Source organism: Gorilla gorilla, chromosome 11, assembly GCF_029281585.2.
Source record: "Gorilla gorilla gorilla isolate KB3781 chromosome 11, NHGRI_mGorGor1-v2.1_pri, whole genome shotgun sequence".
NCBI classification, from domain to species: Eukaryota; Metazoa; Chordata; class Mammalia; order Primates; family Hominidae; genus Gorilla; species Gorilla gorilla.
Window position 1 is genome coordinate 55,118,943 of NC_073235.2, and position 24,829 is coordinate 55,143,771.

General features: G+C 43.3%; 1 protein-coding gene across 9 annotated transcripts in view; it reads left to right on the forward strand.

The window, feature by feature from the left end:
• Positions 1 to 24,829, forward strand: part of FMNL2 (formin like 2) — a 315,524-nt gene that overhangs the window by 287,968 nt on the left and 2,727 nt on the right. The window contains exons 16-28 of one of the 9 annotated variants that reach the window (XM_031008487.3): positions 176 to 196; positions 3,090 to 3,214; positions 4,177 to 4,379; positions 5,948 to 6,182; positions 7,307 to 7,375; positions 7,476 to 7,556; positions 9,663 to 9,792; positions 14,145 to 14,308; positions 15,290 to 15,391; positions 17,670 to 17,768; positions 18,503 to 18,626; positions 21,138 to 21,263; positions 23,163 to 23,256. In XM_031008487.3, the coding sequence (XP_030864347.1) occupies positions 176 to 196; positions 3,090 to 3,214; positions 4,177 to 4,379; positions 5,948 to 6,182; positions 7,307 to 7,375; positions 7,476 to 7,556; positions 9,663 to 9,792; positions 14,145 to 14,308; positions 15,290 to 15,391; positions 17,670 to 17,768; positions 18,503 to 18,626; positions 21,138 to 21,229 (1,445 nt within the window). In that variant the 3' untranslated portion in view covers positions 21,230 to 21,263; positions 23,163 to 23,256. Of the gene's footprint in view, positions 1 to 175; positions 197 to 3,089; positions 3,215 to 4,176; positions 4,380 to 5,947; positions 6,183 to 7,306; positions 7,376 to 7,475; positions 7,557 to 9,662; positions 9,793 to 14,144; positions 14,309 to 15,289; positions 15,392 to 17,669; positions 17,769 to 18,502; positions 18,627 to 21,137; positions 21,264 to 23,162; positions 23,257 to 24,829 lie in introns of those variants that run through there. The other 8 variants (XM_031008485.3, XM_031008488.3, XM_031008486.3 and 5 more) reach the window with 8 other exon arrangements.

Here is a 24,829-nt window from a genome sequence, read left to right on the forward strand (position 1 = left end):
TTGAGTCTTGGAGGCAGGCCTGAATGGAAATGAATTTTTGGCTCTGTGCCGCCTCGTGAAATGTGTCCAAGAAGCATGAAATTCTATGCTGAGTGCGTGAAACTGCTGAGCCACTTGACTCTAACCATATCTAATTTTTTTTGTATTTTCTCTGTTCTTTCTGCTTCCACAAAAGACGGGCCAATCAAGCTTTTCTGTAGGTTGCTCCTCACTGAGTGTGTTGAGTATTTGCCATGTGTTTCTGTTGGTCACACTGTGCCTTGACATCTTTCCACTCCATTTTGCTTTGATCCATTGCATTTTGACTTTGTGTCTGCGGGAAGTCTTGGTGGTGGCTGATGATGATTCCAGTTTTGCCCACACATTCTAGTTGAACCTACATAAGAGACTATTGTCCTTGAAGCAGACATCCTGGATTCACATGCCCTCTTCCATTTCCTCTGAGAAAAGGTTTTTTTTTTCTTCTTCTTCTTCTTCTTTTAATTTTTATATTTGTATCTGAGGCTTCAACTCTAAGAACAAAAAAAAAGGTGCCAGGTGCCCCTTTTCCATTCCCTCCCTCATGCTGGTCTCTGGCCCACTCCAGGGAGCACTCACCCGCCTTTAGCCCGAGCCATGGGGACACAGTGTGTCCAGTGGTCACCTGTGTGCTTTCCTCCTCTTCCCACTCCCACCCTGGTTAAAGCCAGGAAAACCTTTCCAAGGAGGAGAACTTTCTTGCCTGTGTTCTGATCTCAGGCTCATTCCTGACCTTGCTAAATAGTTAGAAGGGTGGTTGCAAATGGCAAACTTCTAGCGAGCGTCATGAGCCTACCATGTCTGTGGGAGGAAGGTAGGAAGCCATTGGCACCAACCTGTCACCTCAGGTTATGAAAAGACTCCTCTGCAGCCCTTCTGCTGCTCCCCAGATCCCTAACGTTGCCGAAGTGCCAGAGGCAATGCCAGGGCAAGTGCTAGAGGAAAGTCTGTTCCTTTGTCCCATTGAGAACATCCGTTTTCCTGGGTAGCGTAGACAAAATGCTGTATGGTGAGGAATCTGACACTGTGGCGTAGTGGGGACAAAGGTGTCATGTTTGGTGGTGGAGAGGCCTGGTTTGACTAAAGCTGTGTCTGTTTTTCTGCATGCTTTTGTGTGGATTTATCAGATGACATTCCTGCTGTTTAAATGGCCTTTGTAACTCTGGAGGAATGAGAGGCACTGTCTGTCTCAGTTAACGCCAACTGAGGCAGGCAGGCAGGCAGCCAGCTACAAGCTTAGTCGTGTGTTGCTTTTATTTTGTTCTGCACTGAAGCGCTGAAGTTCTCCTCCCTGTCTTGCTAATAATGACAAATAGTGAAGCTCCCAAGTAGTGTGGTAGGCTACCCAGAACCGACTGACGAAGCTGAATGTGTATGGCTAAATGGTTTGGGAAGACTTCTTTATGATATATAATAGATAAATATAATTTTAAATGGATTACCTTTTTTGGCATATTCCCTCACAGTGAGAGGAGTTGGCACTCCCCATAGTCCCTTAAAGATACATCCCATTCTCTCTATTAAGAGGTTTTCAGTATTTTTAATGAGTGTGTAGATACCTCCTAGTCAAACACAGCTGACTCCTGGAAAGAACTTGCTTTTCAAAAAGAAGGGCAAGGGACTGTGGCTATTTCTGAGTCTGAGAATCCATACAATTCCTTCCCTTCCCTTTCCTTCCTTCCTTCCTTCCTTCCTTCCTTCCTTCCTTCCTTCCTTCCTTCCTTCCTCCCTCCCTCCCTCCCTCCCTCCCTCCCTCCCATCTCAAAAAAGAGGAGTTTGCTCCCTTCCTCTCTTCCTTCCTCTTTTTTGAGATGGAGTTTCGCTCTTGTTGCCCAGGCTAGAGTGCTATGGCGTGATCTCGGTGCACTGCAACCTCTGCCTCCCGGGTTCAAGCGACTCTCCTGCCTCAGCCTTCCGAGTAGCTAGGATTATAGGTGCACACCACCACAACTGGCTAATTTGTGTATTTTTAGTAGAGACAGAGTTTCACCATGTTGGCCAGGCTGGTCTTGAACTCCTGACCTCAGGTGATCCACCTGCCTTGGCCTCCCAAAGTGCTAGGACTTTGAGCCACCACGCCCAGCAATTTCTTTTCCTTCCGCCCCCGCCCCTTTTATTTATTTATTTTTAAGACAGAGTCCTGGTCTGTATGTACCCCTTTTTTCACTCTGTTGTCTTAAACATTTTCTTAGGCTGGGCAAGATGGCTCACGCCTGTAATCCCAGCACTCTGGGAGGCCGAGTGGGGAAGCTCGCTTGAGTTCAGGAGTTTGAGACCAGCCTGGGCAACATGTGAAACTCTGTCTCTACAATAAATATAAAAATTAGCCAGGCATGGTGGCACACAGCTGTGGTTCCAGCTACTTGGAGGCTGAGGTGGGAGGATTGCCCGAGCCTGGAAGGTCAAGGCTGCAGCGAGCCATGATTGCGGCACTGCACTGCAGCCCGGGTGACAGAGCAAGACCTCAAAAACCTATTTTCTCATTTAGGCCATTCATATCCCTTAGTCTGCTTGAAATAATCCAGCAGCCAATATATCTTCATTATCGGAATCACCCACAGGAAGTCAGCCTTCATGACGTTGTACTTCTGGTAGTCTAGTCAGCCACTATCTGCAGTCCCTGATCATCTTCTAAGGTTTGTTTGTAAACATGTGGTCTGCAACCAAGAATTTAGGATGTCCAAATATGGCAAGTTTTTGCCCTCTCTGCTATCTAGTAACATGAGTAATAATCTTTGCTCTCCAACACTTTTTATTTGTCCCAACCATTGTCCTAATATTGTAACTGTAATGCAGCAAATTAGTTGCCTGAGTTAAAAGAAAAAAAAAATCAACCCTTGGCCCTTAGACGTCTTTTAATACAATGATGTGTTAGTCAACCAAATGATGACCTCAAATGGCTCTGGCCAAGGCCATGTGTGTTGTTTTCCAGCTTTAAAAACCTACTTGCGCGCCTCTTGCCAACCTTCCTCCAGTGTCAAAGTGTCATCTGCAAGGACTGTTGTCTGATTGTTCCTGAGGGTCGTAGGCTTTTGGTGGGATCTTAATTCCATTCTCTTTGACGTCTTTAGCTGTGAAAATTAAGAAGCCAATCAAGACGAAGTTCAGAATGCCAGTGTTTAACTGGGTTGCTCTGAAGCCCAATCAGATCAATGGCACAGTCTTCAATGAAATTGATGATGAGCGAATTCTGGAGGTATTTTTCTCATTGGTTAGAAACTAGAGGTGCACTCTGTGCAGCAAAGCCAGCATGGGTGTTCTGTTAACCTGGAAGTGTCAGAGATAAAGTACTAGTGTTTTAAGTCCCTTGATGTAAAGAAGAAACATGTATGTAATATTGGAGAATAACATTTGACACTGTTTTGTAAGGTGGCTCTAAAACTGTTTAAAGAGTTATGTTAAATTGGAATAAATGTTTTTGAGCATCTTTAGTGTATGCCACAGAATATAGATCTGACATAATAATTCCTTCCCTTAATTGAGAGAAAGACATAGAAACTTTTGGACTGCAAGTGAACTCAATTATCACACTCACTGCCTTATTTGATGGATAATTTTAATCTGTGGCAGCTGTCTATGCAAGCTAATTATTGAAAAGTAATTGAATTAGTGGGTTAGAATCGGTAGTCTAATGCTCACTTATTTTTTTATTTTATTTTATTTTTTAATTATTATTATTATTATTTTTTGAGACGGAGTCTCACTCTGTCGCCCAGGCTGGAATGCAGTGGCGCAATCTCGGCTCACTGCAACCTCTTCCTCCTAGGTTCAAGCAGTTCTCTGGCTTAGCCTCCCAAGTAGCTGGGATTACAGGCACACACTACCATGTCTGGCTATTCTTTGTGTTTTTAGTAGAGAGCGCATTTCATCATGTTGGCCAGGCTGGTCTCAAACTCCTGACCTTAAGTGATCCACCCGCCTTGGCCTCCCAAAGTGCTGGGATTACAGGCATAAGCCACCACATCCGACCTATGTTCACTTTTGTGTATGTGCCAGAAGTTGTACTATAAGAAAAACAAGAAAAATAGAGCAAGCCGTGGCCAAAGACAAGTACTTAATAGAAAAAGTAACGTTTTTGCTTAAGAAACTAACTGGTGGCTTCCGGACTTCATTTTTAAATATAATCCAATTTTCCATGGTCATTCCTCTCTATCTTAGGATTTAAATGTGGATGAATTTGAGGAAATATTCAAGACAAAAGCCCAAGGTCCTGCCATTGATCTTTCTTCAAGCAAACAGAAGATACCACAGAAGGGATCAAACAAAGTGACATTACTAGAAGCAAACAGGGCCAAAAATCTTGCCATAACTTTAAGGAAAGCTGGAAAGACTGCTGATGAAATATGTAAAGCTATTCATGTGTAAGTTCAGGAAAATTATATTCTAGTTAGTTTATGATAAAATGAAAATGAGAAAGTTATGAATTAGTAGATGACAAATATTTCAATAGTGAGACAAGACCTAAGATAAAAGCTGGAGCAATTTTTGATATCCACACTTGAGAGATCTGAACTCTGTGTGTGCTACTTCAAAGTTGAATATGATGCCAACACGAAAGAGGTGGACCAGAAATCACCCTGGGGAGTGTTGTATTAGAACAAGTAACTAATTGTTTTAGAAGAATAACATCTGGATTGTGACATCATTTATTATCTGGGTCTACTCTCTTATGCAGGCCTCCAGCAATGCTTACATAAAAGGAAAGTTGAGCTGAGCGTGGCAGATGTTAAGAAAAGGTAGAAAATGTCAGTTTTCTCTGGAGTATCTGGATTTTATCCAGATTTGTTAAATACAAATTTGATGGCATTTGTGGAATGATACAGTTCAATGCCAGATGCAAATATGATACAGATGCATATTTTAATTCGTAACAACAGGAATGTGAATTGTTTTGCTTTTAGTACTTTCAGGACATTTTAAGCAAAGTTCATTTTTTACTCTTGAACTGCATAGAAGGCATTGGTTTTACTCCTCTATTAGAAGAATCCTTCTATTCTTCTTGTGGCCATAGTGACTTTCAAATGTGATGAAGACATTATTAAATGTTTTAGGAACTAATTATTTATAAATTGATTATCTTATACATTTTGGTTAGAGGCTTCGAGGTGTAAATGACCCTAAGAAATCCTTTGTTCCAATTTTGTGTCCTCAACCAGGGTCATAATCTGGTAGTCCAGTGCCTCCTACAGTCTGTTCTGATTTCTGTCATTGAATCCTGAAGTGCAGCCTGGCTTTAAATCTTTATCTTGTTTGTCTTGATGATTAAATGTAATTCTGTTATTTAGCTGAACAAAGATTGTCCAGAGAATAATAGAGAATAGAGATTGTAACAAATACTTCATTTGTTCAAATTAAGCATATATCCAAAAAGAACTTCACAGAATGTATGCACTTAACCTAAGACATTCAATAATACAGGCATTTGGATGCATTTTTTTTCCAAAGAAGAAAAAATACTACCAGACTATTGGTTTAATTGAAACATTTTACATAATTCACCAGATATTCTGTAATAATGTGTACAGTGTTAATCTCCTGAATTAGCTGTACTTCACAATGCCTGTCAACTATGTGCTTGAACCACGAAACCATCAGATGCTTTGGCCTTGGTTCTACCTCTTCCTATTTTCATTTAGTCCTGATTCCAGAGGCTTAGAGCTATGCCAGTACCCTAAAAACTGAGGATGGCAGTTGTGACAAGGTCCACGTTTTCAGGAAGAACCAGTTAAGTTACCTGAGGCATAGTCAAGAACCAGCACCAGGGTGGGACTTCACAGGACAGCTGGAGAAATCTTAGACTCGTTGATTTGGTATTTGATGAGCTGTACCAGATGGATGATGGATGGATGAACCTGAAAAGATGGATGAACTTGAAAAGGGGGTAGGAGGTTTTTCTCTCTAATGCTAATCTCTCCACATCTGTCTTTAGATTTGACTTGAAGACACTGCCTGTAGACTTTGTGGAATGTTTGATGCGGTTCCTGCCAACTGAGAATGAAGTGAAAGTGCTTCGGCTCTACGAGCGGGAAAGGAAGCCTCTGGAAAACTTGTCAGATGAAGATCGGTTCATGATGCAGTTTAGTAAAATCGAGAGGCTCATGCAGAAGATGACCATCATGGCCTTCATTGGGAACTTTGCTGAAAGCATTCAGATGCTGACTCCTGTGAGTGGACTGACTCTGGCAGGGGAGGGGGTCCAAAGAAATGTGGAATCATTATTTTTTAAAGTCTCTCCCAGAATCGTACTCAGTGTGATGGTTCTAAAGACTCCTTCCCAGAACTTTCTAAATTGCATTTTTATTTCAACCATCTTTTCCACATTATGTATGCAAAGTAAATTTGAAAAATGGGGAATGTTCATATTCCATATTGCCATTCTTCCGAAAGAATGCCATTTTTTGTGTCTACAGATGTTCTCTAGATTTCAAAAGGGCAGGGGACAAAGAAACTTGGTTCTTTTCTCAAACTTGGTTCCTCTCTGAAGATACTAGTCTTCTGGCAGTGTTGGCAAGACTGAAAATAAGACTTTCATTTCTAAAAATGTTGCCTCATCTTTAGTGAGCAGACTTAACAAGCTTTTGCTGAAAGCTTTATATTTACCATAAGAGTTTTCTTTCTTGGAAGTTTGTTATAATAAACTGTGGTGATATAGACATAATAGCCAACCATCTCTCATTCCCTTGTGTTAATCTGGTGGAGATTTATGAATATCATAAACTTCAGTTCTCTCCCAATTCTGTTTCTAAATAGACTTTGTTACTGATCATAGTAGTCAGTTCTTTCCAAATTCTGTTTCTAGATAAATTTGTTGGTTTCTGCTTATAGTAGTATGTCTGTTGAAAACATGTTCTGAGAACTTCTGGAGGGTGTTATATTCCCCTCCCTTTTTTTTCATTTTTGATGCCTCCTCCATTGATTTAAAAATATTAATTGTATGACATGATTAGAGGTGGTGGGCAGGAAATTGAGTTCTACCAGAAGAAGCTGTGGACTCTTAACTCTGAGTCTTAGTGATTATAGATTGGTTACAGATTTTGTGATAAGCAAGTTCCTATGTTACTTGCTATTGTGAACAGTTTCAGTAAAGATCGTGCATGTAACAATATTACCTGAGACCTAGCAAGACAATTAAATTTGTTATACTTAGAAAAAGTAGACTCTCACCATGAAGACTGTATGCTCTAAATGCAGGCCTGTTTTCTTCTGTGTTAATATTTACTTGCCAATTAGTTTCCCATTTTTAACATGTCTTTTTTCCCCCCTTTTTCTTTCTTTGATTGGAATCTAGCAACTACATGCGATTATAGCAGCATCTGTCTCTATAAAGTCGTCCCAAAAACTCAAGAAAATTCTGGAGGCAAGTGCAGTTTTTCTTGTAGGTATGAAGGACCACTTCAGCTGCGTTCAGTGCCTGATGTGCTGTACTGATGGGCTTCTGTTTTCACCTTCTTTTGCAGATCATCTTAGCCCTTGGAAACTACATGAATAGCAGTAAAAGAGGAGCAGTTTATGGATTTAAACTTCAGAGTTTAGATCTGGTGAGTGGACTAAAAGAAATTTGAGAGCTGTTTGAAGGACAGATGGCTGGCAGAGATGAAGTTAGGGTGGTGGAGGATGTTTTGATGAATATTTTCTGCTATGGGAGGATCAACTGGTACTAATTTTCTGGAACACCATTTGACAGAGAGCACATAGAACCTATAATTACTCATACCCTTTGACTCAGTATTTCCATTTCTAGGAATTTTTTCTCAAGTGTCTGAATTTTGAATCCTGTATTTTATTTATAGTTGCAAATTAACAATCTAAAGGTCTAACTGTGGGAATGATTAAATGTGCTGTAACACTAGTTAATACAGTGAACTATTATTCTTCCACCGTTAACATACTGATGAAGAGTGTCCCAAGAAAGATTTGTGTTTAGAAAAGAAAGCAGGGTATGCTTTGCATGTACAGTTGAATCTCAGCTAAGTAAACTATGTGGGGAGAAAGACTGAATGGAAATAGGTTAAAATATTAGCAGAGGTTGGATGGAATCAGGGAATTTTTTCAAACTGCTTTTTGTAAGTACTTTTCTATATTTTCTTAAATTTTTGTTGTTGTTGTTGCATGCAGGGTGCTCTAATTTTCAGAGTCACCTAACTAATGTGAACAAGACTAGAGAAAATCCTCCATGGACTCCCTCCAGACTGTGCAGGCCTAACGTGATTGTCACATGAGAAGGCTGGGCAGTGGGTTGAGTCCCCAGACCAGGGAGCTAGTTATTTAATAAGGAGTGTCTAGTCAGTCACAGTTCTGGCCTCCAGCAGATCATGATCAGTTAAGCATGTCTGTTTCAGGTCTTCACAGGCTAGGAAATAAGGGAGGGCCTAAGCTAAATGTAAAAACTGGAGCATAGGAGCCCTGCTGTGTAGAAGGCACCTGCATGCACCTGCTGGCTGTACATCCCCATTTCTCCTCCGGCTCTTTACTTTGAAGAGCACTAAAATTAGAGCCGTCCTGCTTTTAAGGCAAGGAAGGTGGGATAGCAGATGCAAGGCTGGGAGATTTCATGTAAGTCCAGTAATCAGTGTCCCCCTTATCCATGGGGGCTGTGATCCAAGACCCCCAGTGGATGCCTGAAACCTCAGATAGTACTGAATCCTATATATACACTGTTTTTTTTCTAGAGATGCATATCTGTTATAAAGTTGAATTTATAAATTAGGCACAGTGAGAGATTCACAATAACTAAAAAATAAAATAGGCCAGGCCTGGTGGCTCACACCTGTAATCCCAGCACTTTGGGAGGCTGAGGCGGGCGGATCACCTGAGGTCAGGAGTTTGAGAGCAGCCTGGCCAACATGGTGAAACCCTGTCTCTACTAAAAATAGGAAAATTAGCTGGGCTAATTTTTGGGTCACGGGCACCTGTAATCCCAGCTACTCGGGAGGCTGAGGCAGGAGAATCGCTTGAACCCGGGAGGTGGAGTTTGTAGTGAGCCAAGACTGTGCCACTGCACTCCACCCTGGGCGACAGAGCGAGACTCCATCTCAAAAAAAAAAAAAAAAAAATAGAGCAGTTAAATAAAACACGTTACTTGAACACAAACACTGCAATAGGCGGCAGTTAACTGATAACCCAGATGGCTACTAAGTGATTAATGGCAGGTAGTGATTACAGCGTGGATCCACTTGACAAAGGGGTGATTCTCGGTCTAGGGTGGATGGGAATGGCACGTGCGAGGTTTTATCATGCTGCTCAGAGTGGTGCGCAATTCAAATCTGATGAATTGTTTATTTCTGGAATTTTCTGCTTAGTATTTTTGGATACCTGAAACCTGTGGGTTTCCTGAAACCATGGGAAGTAAACCTGTGGGTAAATAGGAACTACTGTAGAGGAAAGCTGCGAATCATTCTTAGGTGCTTAGAGTCATCCCTATAGTTAAGCATGTGCCCTGGCTGGAAAGTCCTTGAGCCAGTTAAGCATCAATGGACTGGTTCACTAAGGAACAAATGGAATCCTGACCCTCCTCTGGGAATGCTCCAGCCTGTTGGGCGACTGTTACTCAGTTAATGACTCTGGGTGGGAAATCGTCACCTGAGGGGTAGGTCTGTTGTTACCCTTTACTCTTGTACCTAACCCATGTTCCCTTTTGTTTTCAGCTCTTAGATACAAAGTCAACAGACAGAAAGCAAACACTGTTGCACTATATATCCAATGTGGTGAAAGAAAAATATCACCAAGTGTCCCTGTTTTATAATGAGCTTCATTATGTGGAAAAAGCTGCTGCAGGTACTTGATTTCAGCTATTACCGTTCGTCTTGGGTATTTAATGCCTTTAATTGTGGTGGAGCCATTCCCTGCTTAAACACTTTTCAGAACCCATTTAAAAAGCCAAGGCTAAGAAGTCAGACACACTGAGCTGGAACACATCGGCCGTGGTGTTGTCCACCCCTGAGAGCAGAAGAGCACATGGGTGTAAAGGTGATCTCTGTGTCCTTTCTGTAAGACACAGGCCACTGAGCGTCATATCCCTTCCCTCTTTTATTCACTGCCCTTTTTATTCTGCTGCTATCGTATGAAATGTGAGAATGAGAATCTGAGAATCATCACCCAACAAACACTTTTAATTTGATTTTGTGCCATTCTACTTGCTCAAGTGTGGTAGTTGTAAACATTTTGCCTTTGCCTGGACACTAGTTAAATTATTAGCACTTCTTGGTTGCTACTTTGCTAGGACAGGTATAAATTTTCTCATTTAAATCATCTGTGACTCTAAGATAGCTGGGATGTACACGGTAATATTATCTCCATTATTATAGGTGAGAAAATTGAGATTTTTCGAGGTTAAATGTCTTGCCCAAAGTCACATGAGTAGAAAGTGATAGAAACAGGACTAGAAACCTGGTCTTACTTCTCATGAAGTGTATTATCCAATGTACCATGTTCCCTCAAAAGCATATTCGATTAGCAAAAGGAATGATATGCAGATTGACCTTACAGTCATTTATAGGCTGTGATTCTCAAATTGTGATATCGAACCGTAAGCAGCCAGTGTTTATTATAAATTCAGATTCCTGTGGAGTACCTCAGGCATCTGGAATTTTGGAGGGTGAGGCTTTCTCTAACTCAGCCATGGTAAATGGCTGCTGCTTCTGTGTTCTCACTAAAGAACACTCTGGTCTACCCTCTTGTACAAGATTTCTCATACTGTATTACAACAATTTGCATGTCCACTGCAATCTGTGTGCTTCTTTTTTTTTTTTTTTTAGACAGGGTCTTGCTCTGTGGCCCATGCTACAGTGCAGTGACATGATCACAGCTCACTGCAGTCCTGACCTCCCAGGCTGAAACGATCCTCCCACCTCAGCCTCCTGAGGAGCTTGGACCACAGGCACATACCACTATGCCCAGCTAATTTTTAAAATTTTTGTAGAGATGGGGTCTCCCTGTGTTGCCTAGGCTGGTCTTGAATTCCTGGGCTCAAGTGATCCTCTCGCCTCAGCCTCCTAAAGTGCCGGGAGTACAGGTGTGAGTTATCATGCCTGGCCAATCTGTGCACTTCTTAAGGGTATATCAGGTTTTATTTATCTTTCTATTTCTCTCAGCCCCTGAAAATTGGATGTTGGAAATAAATCAATGAACAAGTGAACAAATGAATGAATGAGATGATGCACTGTTACGGGGATAAATGCTGCAGAAGCTGTGGTGGAGACTGAGAGGCAGATGGAGATGACTCTCTGACTATGAAGAACTATATGACGCAGGCTGGATAGACCTAGAGCGAGTTCGGGGCTCACTTAGACAGTAGGCAGAATTTCTGTTCTGACCAAATGATTTTCCTCCTTTTAAGTTTCCCTTTGCCTAAATTAGTTATTACACCTCACAATTCTAATTAAGAAAAATGTTAAAAAGCTATTATAATTTCTACCTGACCAATGGGTACTAATTCATTTTGTTTGGTCCAAATGGTGTCATTTGAAAAACATCGGTGGGGAAAATGGGAGACTGGGTTGCTCCCTGGCAGAACTGTTCTTTCTGTTTGCTCTCTGGTGCCCAGGTTGCCCAACACAGATTCTGTATGCCTTCACTCATGTGTTCACTCACTCCTTCATTTATCCAGTGAACACCTTTGAGTGCCCTCCATGTACTTGGCACTATCATAAGTATTAGAGAATCAAGGATGATAAGACAGTGTGAGTCTACTGAGGGAAAAACCTACTGCACTGTTTTAGTAGGTTGGCGCAAAAGCAATTGTGATTTTGGACCGTGAATTATCAATCATTATAACTAGGCTCAAACATATCTTTATTATGGCCGGGTGCGGTAGCTCATGTAATCCTAGCACTTTGGGAGGCTGAGGCGGGCGGATCACTTGAGGTCAGGAGTTTGAGACCAGCGTGGCCAACATAGTGAAACCCTGTCTCTACTAAAAATACAAAAATTAGCTGGGCATGGTGGCACATGCCTGTACTCCCAGCTACTTGGGAGGCTGAGGCAGGAGAATTGCTTGAACCCGGGAGGCAGAGGTTGCAGTGAGCTGAGACTGTACCACTTCACTCCAGCCTGGGTGAAAAGAGCGAGACTCCGTCTCAAAAACAAACAAACAAAATACATCTTTAGTAATCAAAATAGGAACCATTAAGATCAACACATTTTTGCCAATGAGAAATAAGTTTGTTTATTCCTGTAGTGAAAAAAATCTGTGCTTCTAGATTCAACAACTCTTGGAAAGCATTTTCCGCATCCTGCTGGTTGTGGAAGCATTTTCCTTGCAAAAAGTTGTCGAGATGCTTGAAAAAGTGGTAGTCGGTTGGCAAGAGGTCAGGTGAATATGGCGGATGAGGCAAAGCTTCGTAGCCCAATTTGTTCAACTTTTCAAGCGTTGGTTGTGCAATGTGCAGTTGGGTGTTGTCGTGGAGAACTGGACCCTTTCTCTTGACCAATGCTAGCTACAGGTGTTGCTGTTTGGGGTGCATCTCATTGATTTGCTGAGCATACTTCTCAGATGTAATGGTTTCGCTGGGATTCAGAAAGCTGTAGTGGAACAGACCAGCAGCAGACCACCAAATGGTGACCATGACCTTTTTTTTTTTTTGGTGCAAGTTTGGCTTTGGGAAGTGCTTTGGAGCTTCTTCTTGGTCCAACCACTGAGCTGGTCATTGCTGATTCTCATATAAAATCCATTTTTTGTTGCATGTCATAATCTGATTGAGAAATGGTTCGTTGTTGTGTAGAAGAGGAGAAGATGACACTTGAAAGCAACGATTTTTTAAAAAGTTTTCTCTCAGCTTATAAGGCACCCACTTACCAAGCTTTTTCACCTTTCAAATTTGCTTTAAAAGACTGTAGAATGGTTGATGTTGAGTTCTTCAGCAGCTTCTTGTGTGGTTCCAAGAGGATCAGCTTCGATGATTGCTCTCAGTTGGCCATTGTCAACTTCTGATGGCCGGCCACTAAGCTCTTCATCTTCAAGGCTCTCGTGTCCTTTGCAAAACTTCTTGAACCACCAAATGCATTGCCAAATGCATTGTTGATGTTGCGAGTTGTCTTCACTGCTTTACAACCCGTTTTGAACTCAAATAAGAAAATTGCTTGAATTTGCTTTTTGTCTAACGTCATTTCCATAGTCTAAAATAAATACAAACAGCAAGTTAATAGGTCATTAGCAAAAAAAGTGAGAAGTGTGCATTAAAATGATGTATAACATAACCACATTGATTTAAGAATGTATTCCAATATCAAACAGCAGATTTCAGCAAATACTGCAGTTACTTTTGCACCAATAATTTGTCCACGTGCAGAGTTGAGTCAGGCAAGGGGGCCCAGAGCTGGTACCCGACGTCCTAAAGAAGCTGCTCAGGAGGCTGTGGGGGAGTGCCTGCCCCGGGAGGGGCCACACTGCAGACAGAAAGGTTCACACTAAACCTTGCTGAATAGGGAGGGGTTGTTAGCTGTGCAAGGCTGCTTTGGGTCCTAGTAATCAATACAACCTATGGTCAACAGACAAAAGGCTGCCCCCTGCTGGAGAGTCAGAGAAATGCAAAAAGAGTTGAAAATGTTAGGCAGAGGCTAAAAGATAATAGGCTAGACAGTGGCTCATGTCCGTAATCCCAACACTTTGGAAAGTCAAGGCAGGAGTTTGAAGGTGCAGTGAGCTATGATGGAACCACTGCACTCCAGCCTGGATGACATTGTGAAACCTTGTCTCTAGAACACACAAAACCTTAGGCTTGCTGCAGATAAGGACCTCTGAGCCTACGGGCCCACCCATAGGCTATTCTTGTAAGAGAAATGGAATAGTTTTGTGCAAGTGTGGGATTTAGAGTCCACATTTGTTACCTGAACTCCTCTGCCACCTACTAGCAGTGTGACCAAGGGCAGGCCACAGAACCTCTTTATGCTGCTTTTGCTCATTGACAAAATGAGCTAATGATGCAAATGAACTAGTGCATGCAAAGAATGTAATGTAGTGCTTATAATGCTTCTTTGCATTAAAAGATCTCTGTGCCAAAAGCTGGAAGCTAGGTTTAGGGCCCTTGAGTAAGCCTAAGAATCTCCTGAGAACTTGGCCCAGCAGCCAGACTTGCTGTGGTTGTGACTTCCCCATTGAGTTTCACTGGGATGTTCTTTCTCTGCTTTAGTCTCCCTTGAGAATGTTTTGCTGGATGTCAAGGAGCTCCAGAGGGGAATGGACTTGACCAAGAGAGAGTACACCATGCATGACCATAACACGCTGCTGAAGGAGTTCATCCTCAACAATGAGGGGAAGCTGAAGAAGCTGCAGGATGATGCCAAGATCGCACAGGCAAGTATCGGTGCCCCTGAAACCTGTGAAGAGGCTGCATCCATTAAAGCTGCCTGTGGTGCAGGCGCTGTATTTGGGGAGAAATGTTCCATTTCCCTCTGTTTGTGGAGGGTAGCTTTCTTGTGTAACTATTATTTATTACGGGGGGACCATTCCCAGGGTTATTCTTGGAAGGGCCCCGTCCTCATTGTCCTTTTCTAATCTGGGGCTCTTTACCCTGTCCCCTCCCCCTCCCCTTTCACTTCAATACTCACTCCAGTGTGGGTGCTGTATTCAGTTCAGCCCACATGCGTCAGGCCTGTGCTCGGCAAAGCAGTGTTTCCTGTGTATTGGGTTTCTGTAGATCTTGTCCTTGAAAATCTTACACTATACTGGGGGTTGCTGATAGATAGGCAGGCCTGCAAAACAGAATGAACAGTATGCTATCAGAAGAGGCAGAGGCAAAGTTGGGGGATGGGGACTCAGAAAGCAGATTCAGTGGAAGGGCCTCTGGTTTGGGGCAGTCTTGTATCATGGAAGAGTTCAGGCAGAGACTGAGTGTCCCCTGTGTGAGGCTGTCATAGGGAGTGTTGAAGCAAGGAAGTGGAATTTAGGGTCAGAGTGACTAAGATCCCTTTTGACCTTGTTGGTTTTAAGGGGTTCTGCCACGGCCTTTGGAAACTCTTGTAAGAAAGGTTTCCTTGTTTTGTATGTGGGGTGTGTGCGTGTGCATGCATGCATGTATGCCTGTGTGTAGAAGTGGCAGGAGGTCCTGCAGATGAATTCCTGTGCCCCACTATTGCATTCCTCGGATTGCCTCTGCTGAGGCATTTGGAGGAAACACGGAGGCGCTAGGCAATCTTGGGAGGTAAGGGAGGTGCAGCAACGCAAGGCCATGGGAGCCTCTGTCTCGTGGCTGCTGCTTTGCGTCAGCGTTCCCCCCAGAGTATCCAGTTCAAATGCCTAACTAATGAAACTCAAGAAAAATTTGCTTCTTCACAGGATGCCTTTGATGATGTTGTGAAGTATTTTGGAGAAAACCCCAAGACAACACCACCCTCTGTCTTCTTTCCTGTCTTTGTCCGGTTTGTGAAAGCATATAAGGTATATGTTAAGGCCCTCCTTGCCCTTATTTCTCAAGCAATTGCCCTCCTTGAGATGTGTCTGAGTCCCAGCTCTCTGCAGAGGCCTCCCAGTTCCTATGGACAGCAGATCTGGGTGGCATTCACGAGATAGCAGTCCCTAGCTCTGTGGAGGCTGAGGGACATTATGGTCCCTTTCTCCACCTAGCCAGTCCTCTGCCTCAGCCAGAAAACAAAGCTCTTGGCAGCCCCCTTGGGGCAAGGGAGATGCTCAAAGACATTGCTGCCCCATTGACTGTTCACCTAGGCGGGCAAGGTGAAGGACTTGAAAATCCAGGCCTCTTGTGGAATTCTTTGATGGGTAGAAGTGAGCTGTGGGCTGTGGTGAAGGTGCATGATACAGCTGAAGTTAAGGAGAGCCTGCTTGTGTAAGTCATAGCACAGGGCTTAGGACCTCTTAGACCAGCATTTCTCTAGTATGGACTGAAGGATGGTGCTTTTAAGGATGGGCACTCTCTGTTTCTTTGTGTGGATCAGTAAGTGGCCCTTCCTTTAAATGGGAGGCCCTCTTGGACATAATCCAGGGCTGTGGTCTTGAAAAAGCCTATGATGCAAAGAGACATGTATCAGAAGGATTTGTCCATTTGAGAAATTACAAGAAGGCTGTTAGAAGATTTCAGCTGACCTTGGAAACACCTCAATCTATATCCTCCAGGCTTGTCTGCATGTAGCACTGATAACATTGGTGGAGGTAGGAGGAATGTTTACTGCAGAGGGGAGGAGGGATGTGGCAGGGTTCTCCACACTTTTGAGAAGTCCTGTTGGAAATAGGGGGACACTTCCCTAACACCACTAGGGGCTGAAGGCTCTGGAAAATCATTATTGGGCCTTTTACTAAAACTCAAAAAGTCAAAATATTCTTAGCCCATCTTCCCTCAGCATGGCTTAATGTAGCAGTAGAGCTATAAGCTGCTGGTAGAAGGAACGTCTGTGGCAGTCAGGGTGAACAGAAACACAGCACTAACTCCGTGTGCCAGACTCTGAGGATTTGCTCGTGATGAGAAGGCTGTGGGCCACCAACTGCTGCCGTCTGCAGTGCTTGGTAGCCCAAGCCCACTGGCTGGCTGTGTTTATGTGCTGTAGAGATAGTCTGCGATGGCCCTTGTCATGTGCTGTGCCATTTTTTTCACATAAAAACACGTAAGTCTAAGGTCAAAAGAGAAAATATATTTTAAAATCGGCCAAGACAGGTTGAGAAGTGGCTGGGGTTTGTCTCAAAGCCTGAGGCATCAGCAGGGATATGCGTGGAGCAGAGGAAAAAAGAAGCTGCCCTTGGTGGTCTGGGCTGTGTTGGAGGTCCCAGCCTGTCCATCAGCGTGCTCCTTCCACCTTACTGTTCCTCCCTGTGATTTTCACAGCTGATTCAGTGAAGCATGTGCCAGGCAGTGATGTGACTGCCAGGATGTTTTTCTTGCCCTATACGTGATGAATAGCCTCCTAGCCTGGCACTCACCTAGGGACTTTGTAGGCAGAGGTTGGGGTTTTAGGACATCATCCCTCTCATATAGACCAAAATGAAAACAAAAGCAATGGAGACCCAAATGTAAACTTTATTACTGATAACAGCTGGGCTGGAGGATGTGGTGTCTGTGACCTTCTGCTTCAGCTGCAAATTAGGTAGATGACCTATCCATCAGTTCACAGCTTGACAACTAGAGGTCTCTTCGGGGAGGCCGGCTTCAAAAGAAAGAGTGTCCAAGAGGGCTGAGCTGAGGTGAGCCTATTCACTTTCTTCTAGATTCATCAGGCTAGTCACACCGCCTTCCTTGGGAAGGAGTGAGGCATGGGAGAGTCCAAGAGTGTCATTCTGGTGAGGCCCCGAAAAGAAATGAGGGTTTTCCCCTAACAATAGGCAGAAGGCAGAAGAATCTTAGATCCTGCTATCAGAGGAGCTCTAGGTAGGCAGACTGAAAGGAAAACAAAATCACTGAGCACAGCTGCCAGGATGGTAGGTGCCCACCAGTGTGTGGGACAGAGACTAAGAGAAAGTTCAAACAGGGAGCGATCATCAGGAAAGGACTTCTGGATGAGTTGAATCTCAGCTCCCAGCTTTTAAAGAGATGTGACAGATAGCGAAGCCCAGAAGCAGAGCTAAATACAGGCATAAAGTGTAGATCTTCTCAACCTTCCATTTATTGTAATTCTCAACTCACTAAGGATGCTTGAAGAATGACTTTAAAAAATCTTGGCTGCTCTCATTTCCATTAACATGATCTTTCTGGTTCTTTTGATTTACCCAGCAAGCAGAAGAGGAAAATGAGCTGAGGAAAAAGCAGGAACAAGCTCTCATGGAAAAACTCCTAGAGCAAGAAGCTCTGATGGAGCAGCAGGATCCAAAGGTAAGAAGTGCCGCACTCATGAGACAGGTCCGTGAGGAGAGGCTGAGAGGGCTCTTCAGAGCAAGCCATATGAAGGACCAGCAAGCCAGGTGTGCCCAGGATCCTGACCACTTCCTTCTGGTGCCTGGACATTTGGCAAATGGAAATATGCTCATTGATTACTTTGTTCTGCAACCACTGGAATGAGGCTAAGAGCATGTTTGTGTAGCATATCCAAGCATATAGACATCTGGAACTTAGTTGGATATACAGAGAGGCCACACCAGATGACCCAGTGACCAGAGGGCTTAGCATCCAGAGAAGGCTTTATGCAGATGCCCATTGGTGCTGGCCTTGATAGCTGGAGGGACTTGTTAGCAGGAATGGAGGGAACATTTCATGGAGGGCAACCTCGTTAGTAGGTAAAGAGCATAAAGGCTGGCAGTCCAAAGTTTTCTTCATTGTGATCCCTGGCAACACAGTTTAAGACATCTATGGTCATTACCAGTTGCCTCTTGTTGCCGTAGACTCCAGCCTTCTTGTTGCTGCCAGGTGAAGTTTTGTGTGTTCGTCAGTGAAAGTTTTTGTTTCCTTCCCAGAAGCTTGAGTTTTCTGCATTTGAGCAGAATGTGGGATGTGTGTGTGTTTTTGGCCGAAGCTGCTTATTAGTAACATAATGCTCAGGCACATTATGGATTTTCACAAACTCCTAATGGGTGCTGGCCTCACTAATCTCTGCCCTTCTTTCTTCTCAGTCTCCTTCTCATAAATCAAAGAGGCAGCAGCAAGAGTTAATTGCAGAATTAAGAAGACGACAAGTTAAAGATAACAGACATGTATATGAGGGAAAAGATGGTGCCATTGAAGATATTATCACAGGTAAAAGATATTTCTTCACTGTGGCCCATGGAGATCCCACTGGCCTCACCTAGACTGGGATGCATGCAGATTTTGCAGCTTCTTTTGTCCAGGGTTGTCAAGTTCATTAGTTGACTTTATTCACACCCAGAGTGATGCAGAGAGGCTTTGAAGTCCATTTACAGCAGCATGTATACTGCCCCAGTACTCTGCATTGGAACCCTGTAAGTTTCAGCAGAGCTCCTTCATTTAAAGGATTTCCATTGTTATTGATATGTCATCATGCTCCATTTTTTTTTTTTCCTCGTGGCCACACCTAGCCATCTGCCTGATTAATAAACACTGTGGACAAGACCCATTCAGCAATGTACTAATCACAGTCCATGGATGCTCTTTAAGAGCCTCTTTACTCATTCAAAGTAACTGAAGTCAGTAGGTACTTTAATTTGGGTGAGCCAACAGGCTTCCAGCCCAGGGTTGGGAACTGGTTTTATCAGCCAAGAATTGTGTTAACCCAGCCTGGTTCTTGTCTGATTAAATTAGCATAATGCTATCTCCTCGAACCAATTCTCCCAAATTTCTGTACTTCCTTTTACAGATCAGAGTAATAACTTGGGCACTAGTAGGAGAGGCAGCAAGTGACTTTTCCTTCATGTCTGTTGCACATGAATGTTGCTTATAAGCTTCCAGATGCTTATAGCTTTTTATAATGGGACAGTCCAATAATATGCAGATGTACTGAAAATAGTATGATGAGGTCCCATGTATCCCTCATCCATTTCAACAATTACAAACTCATGGCCAATCTTGTTACATGTACACTCTACCTACCCCCATACCCAACCCTTGACAACCAAGACGTAGAATTTCACTTGGAAATATTTCAGTATGTATCTTCAAAAGATAAGGACTCTTAAAAAATAAAAACAAAAACATACTTTACACCATTATCACATCTAAGAATCCCTTAATATCAAATATCTAGTCATTAGTTCACATTTCCCCAACTGTCCTGATTTTTAAAAATAGAATTCCTAGACTCTTGATGTCTCATTTCTTTTTTTTTTTTTTTTTATGGAGTCTCATTCTGTCGCCCAGGCTGGAGTGCAGTGGCGCTATCTCAGCTCACTGCAAGCTTTGCCTCCTGGGTTCACACCATTCTTCTGCCTCAGCCTCCCAAGTAGCTGGGACTACAGGCGCCCGCCACCACGCCCGGATAATTTTTTGTATTTGTAGTAGAGATGGGGTTTCACCGTGTTAGCCAGGATGGTCTCGATCTCCTGACCTCGTGATCTGCCCGCCTCGGCCACCCAAAGTGCTGGGATTACAGGCGTGAGCCACCATGCCCAGCCTGTCTTATTTCTTGTTATAGCTTAGTGAACATTGTACATTGGGATCCTAAATGGTCAAAACCACAAATTTTTTTCTCAACAGCTCAAACCCAGGGAACTTAAATACATAGGTTAGGTGATTAGGTAGATTAGATAGATTAAAAAGGAAGTCAATAATGAATTCCCTTCCAGATTAAAGCAGTGTAGGTCTTAGATAGTAAGTGGCTGATGAAAATGCCATTCTCTACACATGGCACACACACTCTGCACAGGTGTGCCTATTGGTATCTCAGTGTACATAGTGCAGTGGCTTATAGATGCCCCCCAGATAAAACCTTCATTGTAGCACTCTCCTTGCCTCCTCCATGCTGGGGGAGAAACTCCACCCTGAGCAAGACCAGGAGCAGAGCTCCTTCCTAGGTAAGCACTTTTTGGTCTCAGTGTCATAAAATGAACTTGTAGTTAGGGAAGCATCCAGCCTTGCTCATTAAGAACTTGGAGTTCCTGGCCGGGCGAGGTGGCCCATGCCTGTAATCCTAAGCACTTTGGGAGGGTGAGGCAGGTGGATCACTTGAGATCAGGACTTCAAAACCAGCCTGGCCACATGGTGAATCCCCATCTCTACTAAAAATACAAAAATCTTAGCCAGGCATGGTGGCTGGTGTCTCTAATCCCAGCTACTTGGGAGGCCGAGACAGGAGAATTGCTTGAACCTGGGAGGTGGAAGTTGCAGTGAGCTGAGATCATGCCACTGCACTCCAGCCTGGGCAACAGAGGGAGACTCTGTCTCAAAACAAAACAAAACAAAACAAAACAAAAACCAAAGAACTTGGAGTTCCTTTTTAATTAGTTTGTCCTCCATCCCAATTACACCTGGCTTTATAAAATGAATGTACATTTTCTATTTGCTTGATCTAAGTCATTAATCTACTAAAAGAGGGGAATGAGTATCTGTTTATAGGGCAGTTTTTATCCTCCTTGGAGTATTTTTCATTTTCTGACCCACCCCAAAGCCCCAGATAAATTCCTTTGTACCTTTATGAACTAACTTGAGTATATATTGCCTTCCCCCTTTCCTGCCCATGTCCCCCACCCCCATCCCCAGGTATGATTAACAATGCACTAACCATGTACTAATGCAATAGATCTTGGCTTTTTATTCTCTTCTGTTTGTGTTGTTTGGCTGTCATTTTCAATGCAGTGCTGAAGACTGTGCCCTTTACTGCTCGCACCGCCAAGCGTGGCTCTCGGTTTTTCTGCGAACCTGTTCTCACTGAGGAATACCATTACTAAACTATTACTCTTTCTCACCTGATGCTCTTAAAAGGTTGCTACAGGTTTTTTGATGTCTTATGTCCCCCTCTGTGTGTCTGTCAGGGCCCACCAACATGCTAGCATGGAATTGCCATCTCCATCATGTTATATTTTGTGTTGTTCTCATGCTGCATGGTTTTGCATTTCAATTATTATTGCTCACTCACTGGCCACTTTCAATACATGTATGTATTCACATTGCTGTAACAGTCTGGGTGTGTTTGACAGCTGAATTCATAGAATTGTTCACAGAAATTTTCAGAAAAATAGAGCAAAAATATTAAGAGCACTTCTTTGAGAATCAGGATTGGTACCAAGTAGATTGCTTATAAGATTTTTGAGCTAATGTCCTTCAACATATCCATTAATAACAATAACTGCTATACCTAACATGTATTAAGAACTTACTGTGTTCAGGTTGGATGCAGTGGCACACGCCTGTAATTCCAGTACTTTGAGAGGCTGAGGCAAAAGGATCACTTGAGCCCAGGAGTTTGAGACCAGCCTGGGTAACATAGGGAAGCCCCATCTTTACAAAAAATACAAAAATCAGCTGGGCATGGTGGTGCACACTTGTAGTCCCAGCTACCCGGGAGGCTGAGGTGGGAGCATTGCTTGAGCCCAGGAGGTGGAGGTTGCAGGGAGTGGAGATCCCACCAATGCACTCTAGCCTCGGCAACAGAGTGAGACCCTGTCTCAGAAAAACAAAAACAAAAACAAAACAAAACATACTGTTCTAAGTAGGTTTACAGATATTAACCTAGCCCTTTTATCCTATACCCAGTTAATATGCTTTGATAGCATAATCACCTGCCATATGAAAGTGCTCAGGAATGCGAAGTGCTCTAAAGTGCAAAATGACTTGCAGAAGGAACTGTGAACTATGCACAGCTGCAAATCAGGCCTTTCTTAACTCTCTTATACGTCCATAGCATGATGGAACTCGTAATATGAGCTTAACACAGGGAGCCCTTTTAACCTAGCTTGTATATGTAGATACAGGCAATCCATAGCTTTATGACACCCTACTTTAGTAGGCCACCTCTATTCCTTCTGAATGTCATGCCCATGTTCAACTATCAGTAATTCCATGTTGGAGCAAAGCTGTGAGGCAGGACATGAATACAAAGGCTTAGGTCCTCCCACTGTCTTATCTCATTCACGCATCTTCACTGGTAGCTCTGTTCCATGTCAAACCCAGGCTATTTCTTCTGTGATCAGATCATATCTTGACCTGCTTCTTTGGTCAGGATGATGGCACCAGAAATACTAACAGCAAATATCATTGGAAAATGCCACTGTTTTTAAATTGGGGGGGAAAAAAGGATCAAACTTTTCAAAGTAACTTCCTGGGCACAGTTTCTGATGCCTAATAAGAAACGAACTTCTCTCCAGTGTCTAGTTGATTAGAAAAGAGACAAGGGAAGCACATACTCTAATTGGACGTAGCCATTGACTCCTGTGCTGAGATTGACATGGAATTGGGTATGTGTTTATTTTGTGGCATAACTATTCTATGAATTGCACTTATGTATGTTCTTCTATCTCTGATATCAAAGGACATAGATTGTCATTGCCTGCTCTGCAGTGTACTTACCCACCAGTGCTTATTAACAGGCTAGAAAACTGTCATCTGCTTGGCTGATGTTTGCTATCAGTTTTGCTGTTGGACTATATCTTTCTGGAGCCAATCTTCAAAGCAGCTTGGAACTGGGTGGTCAGAGAGCTGGGTGGGAAGATGCACTCATCCTTCCCTTATTTGATCTAACATTTCTTGTAGTAATGGCTTTCTCATTCTCTTCCTCTGTTGGCTAACATGCCTGGGAATGTTGAGCACTAAGTTGAGTTGCTTTCCATTTTCATCCCATTTTTTCTTAACCATCATTTTGTGTTTTTGTTTTTTTCTGTTTAGCCTTAAAGAAGAATAATATCACTAAATTTCCAAATGTTCACTCGAGGGTAAGGATTTCTTCTAGCACACCGGTGGTGGAGGATACACAGAGCTGGCAAGCATCACTTTTTACTTAGCTTCCTCCTCTCTCTGTATGCAGATCAATGGTTTTCAATCTATGGCTGAGGGTAATACTGGTGAGAATCTGACCAGGGAGTTTTTGTACCTCACATTCCAATGATGCAGGGATTGAGCCTCTCTGTTGGACTCTTTCTCGGCCTGCTTTTAAGTTCTCAAGTGTGATGGCTTGGGCAAGGGTATTTGCTGATGATTGTATTTGCTTTGAGTGTTGGGCTGTCCTTCCCTTACCCCGTCTTGGCCTTTGAGTTACTCAGTTAACCCCATTTTGATCTGAAGCGACTGAAAGCAGGTCCTGGCCAGGTAACATTACAGCCTTTGAAGGATTAAGATCTTTAGAACTAATTGCTCAGAGGATGAAGAACCACAAAGCTGCATATGAGGCAAAAGTGTAATTCTGGCCTTCCATTACCAGTGTGGGCTAGGAAGCAGAGGCTTGAGAGGATTGGGGTATGCAAAACTATTTTTTCCTTAAATTTAAGAGTAGAGGCTGGGCATAGTGGCTCACACCTGTAATCTGTAATCCCAGCACTCTGCGAGGCCGAGGCGGGCAAATCTGTTGAGTTCAAGATCACCCTGGGCAATGAAGCAAAATCCCCGTCTCTACAAAAAAAAAAAAAAAACAAACCAAAGTTAGCCAGGCATGGTGGCAAATGCCTGTAGCCCAGCTACCTGGGAGGCTGAGATGTGTGGATCCCTTGAGCCCAGGAGGTGGATGCTGCAGTGAGCAGAGATCCACCACTACACTCCAGCCTCAGTGACAGAGACTGTCCTCCCCTCACAACCCCCACCCCCCCCCCCCCCCCCAGAAAAGAGTAGGGCAGGGTCACACAAATTCCAATGAGTCAAGGAGCCAGGAAGGTAACAGGCCTGGTAGGAACTGTGCTGAACCTAGAGCACAGATCTTAGCTCCAGCTTCTTTTTGCTGTGTAGGAACTGGGGCCCGGTTTTGCCAGATCTTCCAGTTTTTCAAAAGAAGCCAGAAACCCTGGTCTTTATGTTAATTACCAATTTAAACATCAGGAAACTGTACATGTGTGGGGGGTGGGGGGGCACAGTGGAGCAAACATTCTGTGGGTCAAATGTGGTCCATCAGCTCCATTTTCAACTTGCTGAGCAGATAAAGGGATACAAAAGATTCAATTTGGTTTAATTCTGTTATTTGTTTGTATTTCCCTTTCTAAAGATAGCATGTATTCTAGCAGAAGTCAACAATACTAAGTTAATGAAAGGGAAGTAAATACTAATTAAACAGGAAAAGTATAAAGCCTGCTTTACTTTTTTCACTATGCCCTGACTTCATCAAAGGGAGGCTGCATAGCCTAGCCTGCTGGCTAGCTACCTGACTTACTCAAGAAAGCATGCCTTCATACTGAGTTCTTGTATAAAATTCCTCTGCTCCTCCCACTTCATCCTGACAGAGCAATGCCTATTTGGACTGGTATGCAGTGATTGACTCATTCATTTAACAAGGATTTTCTTATGCAGGAGGGCCCACACAACTACTTCTTGCTGACGTAACATAAAAAATATTGGGTGGTAGAGCTCGG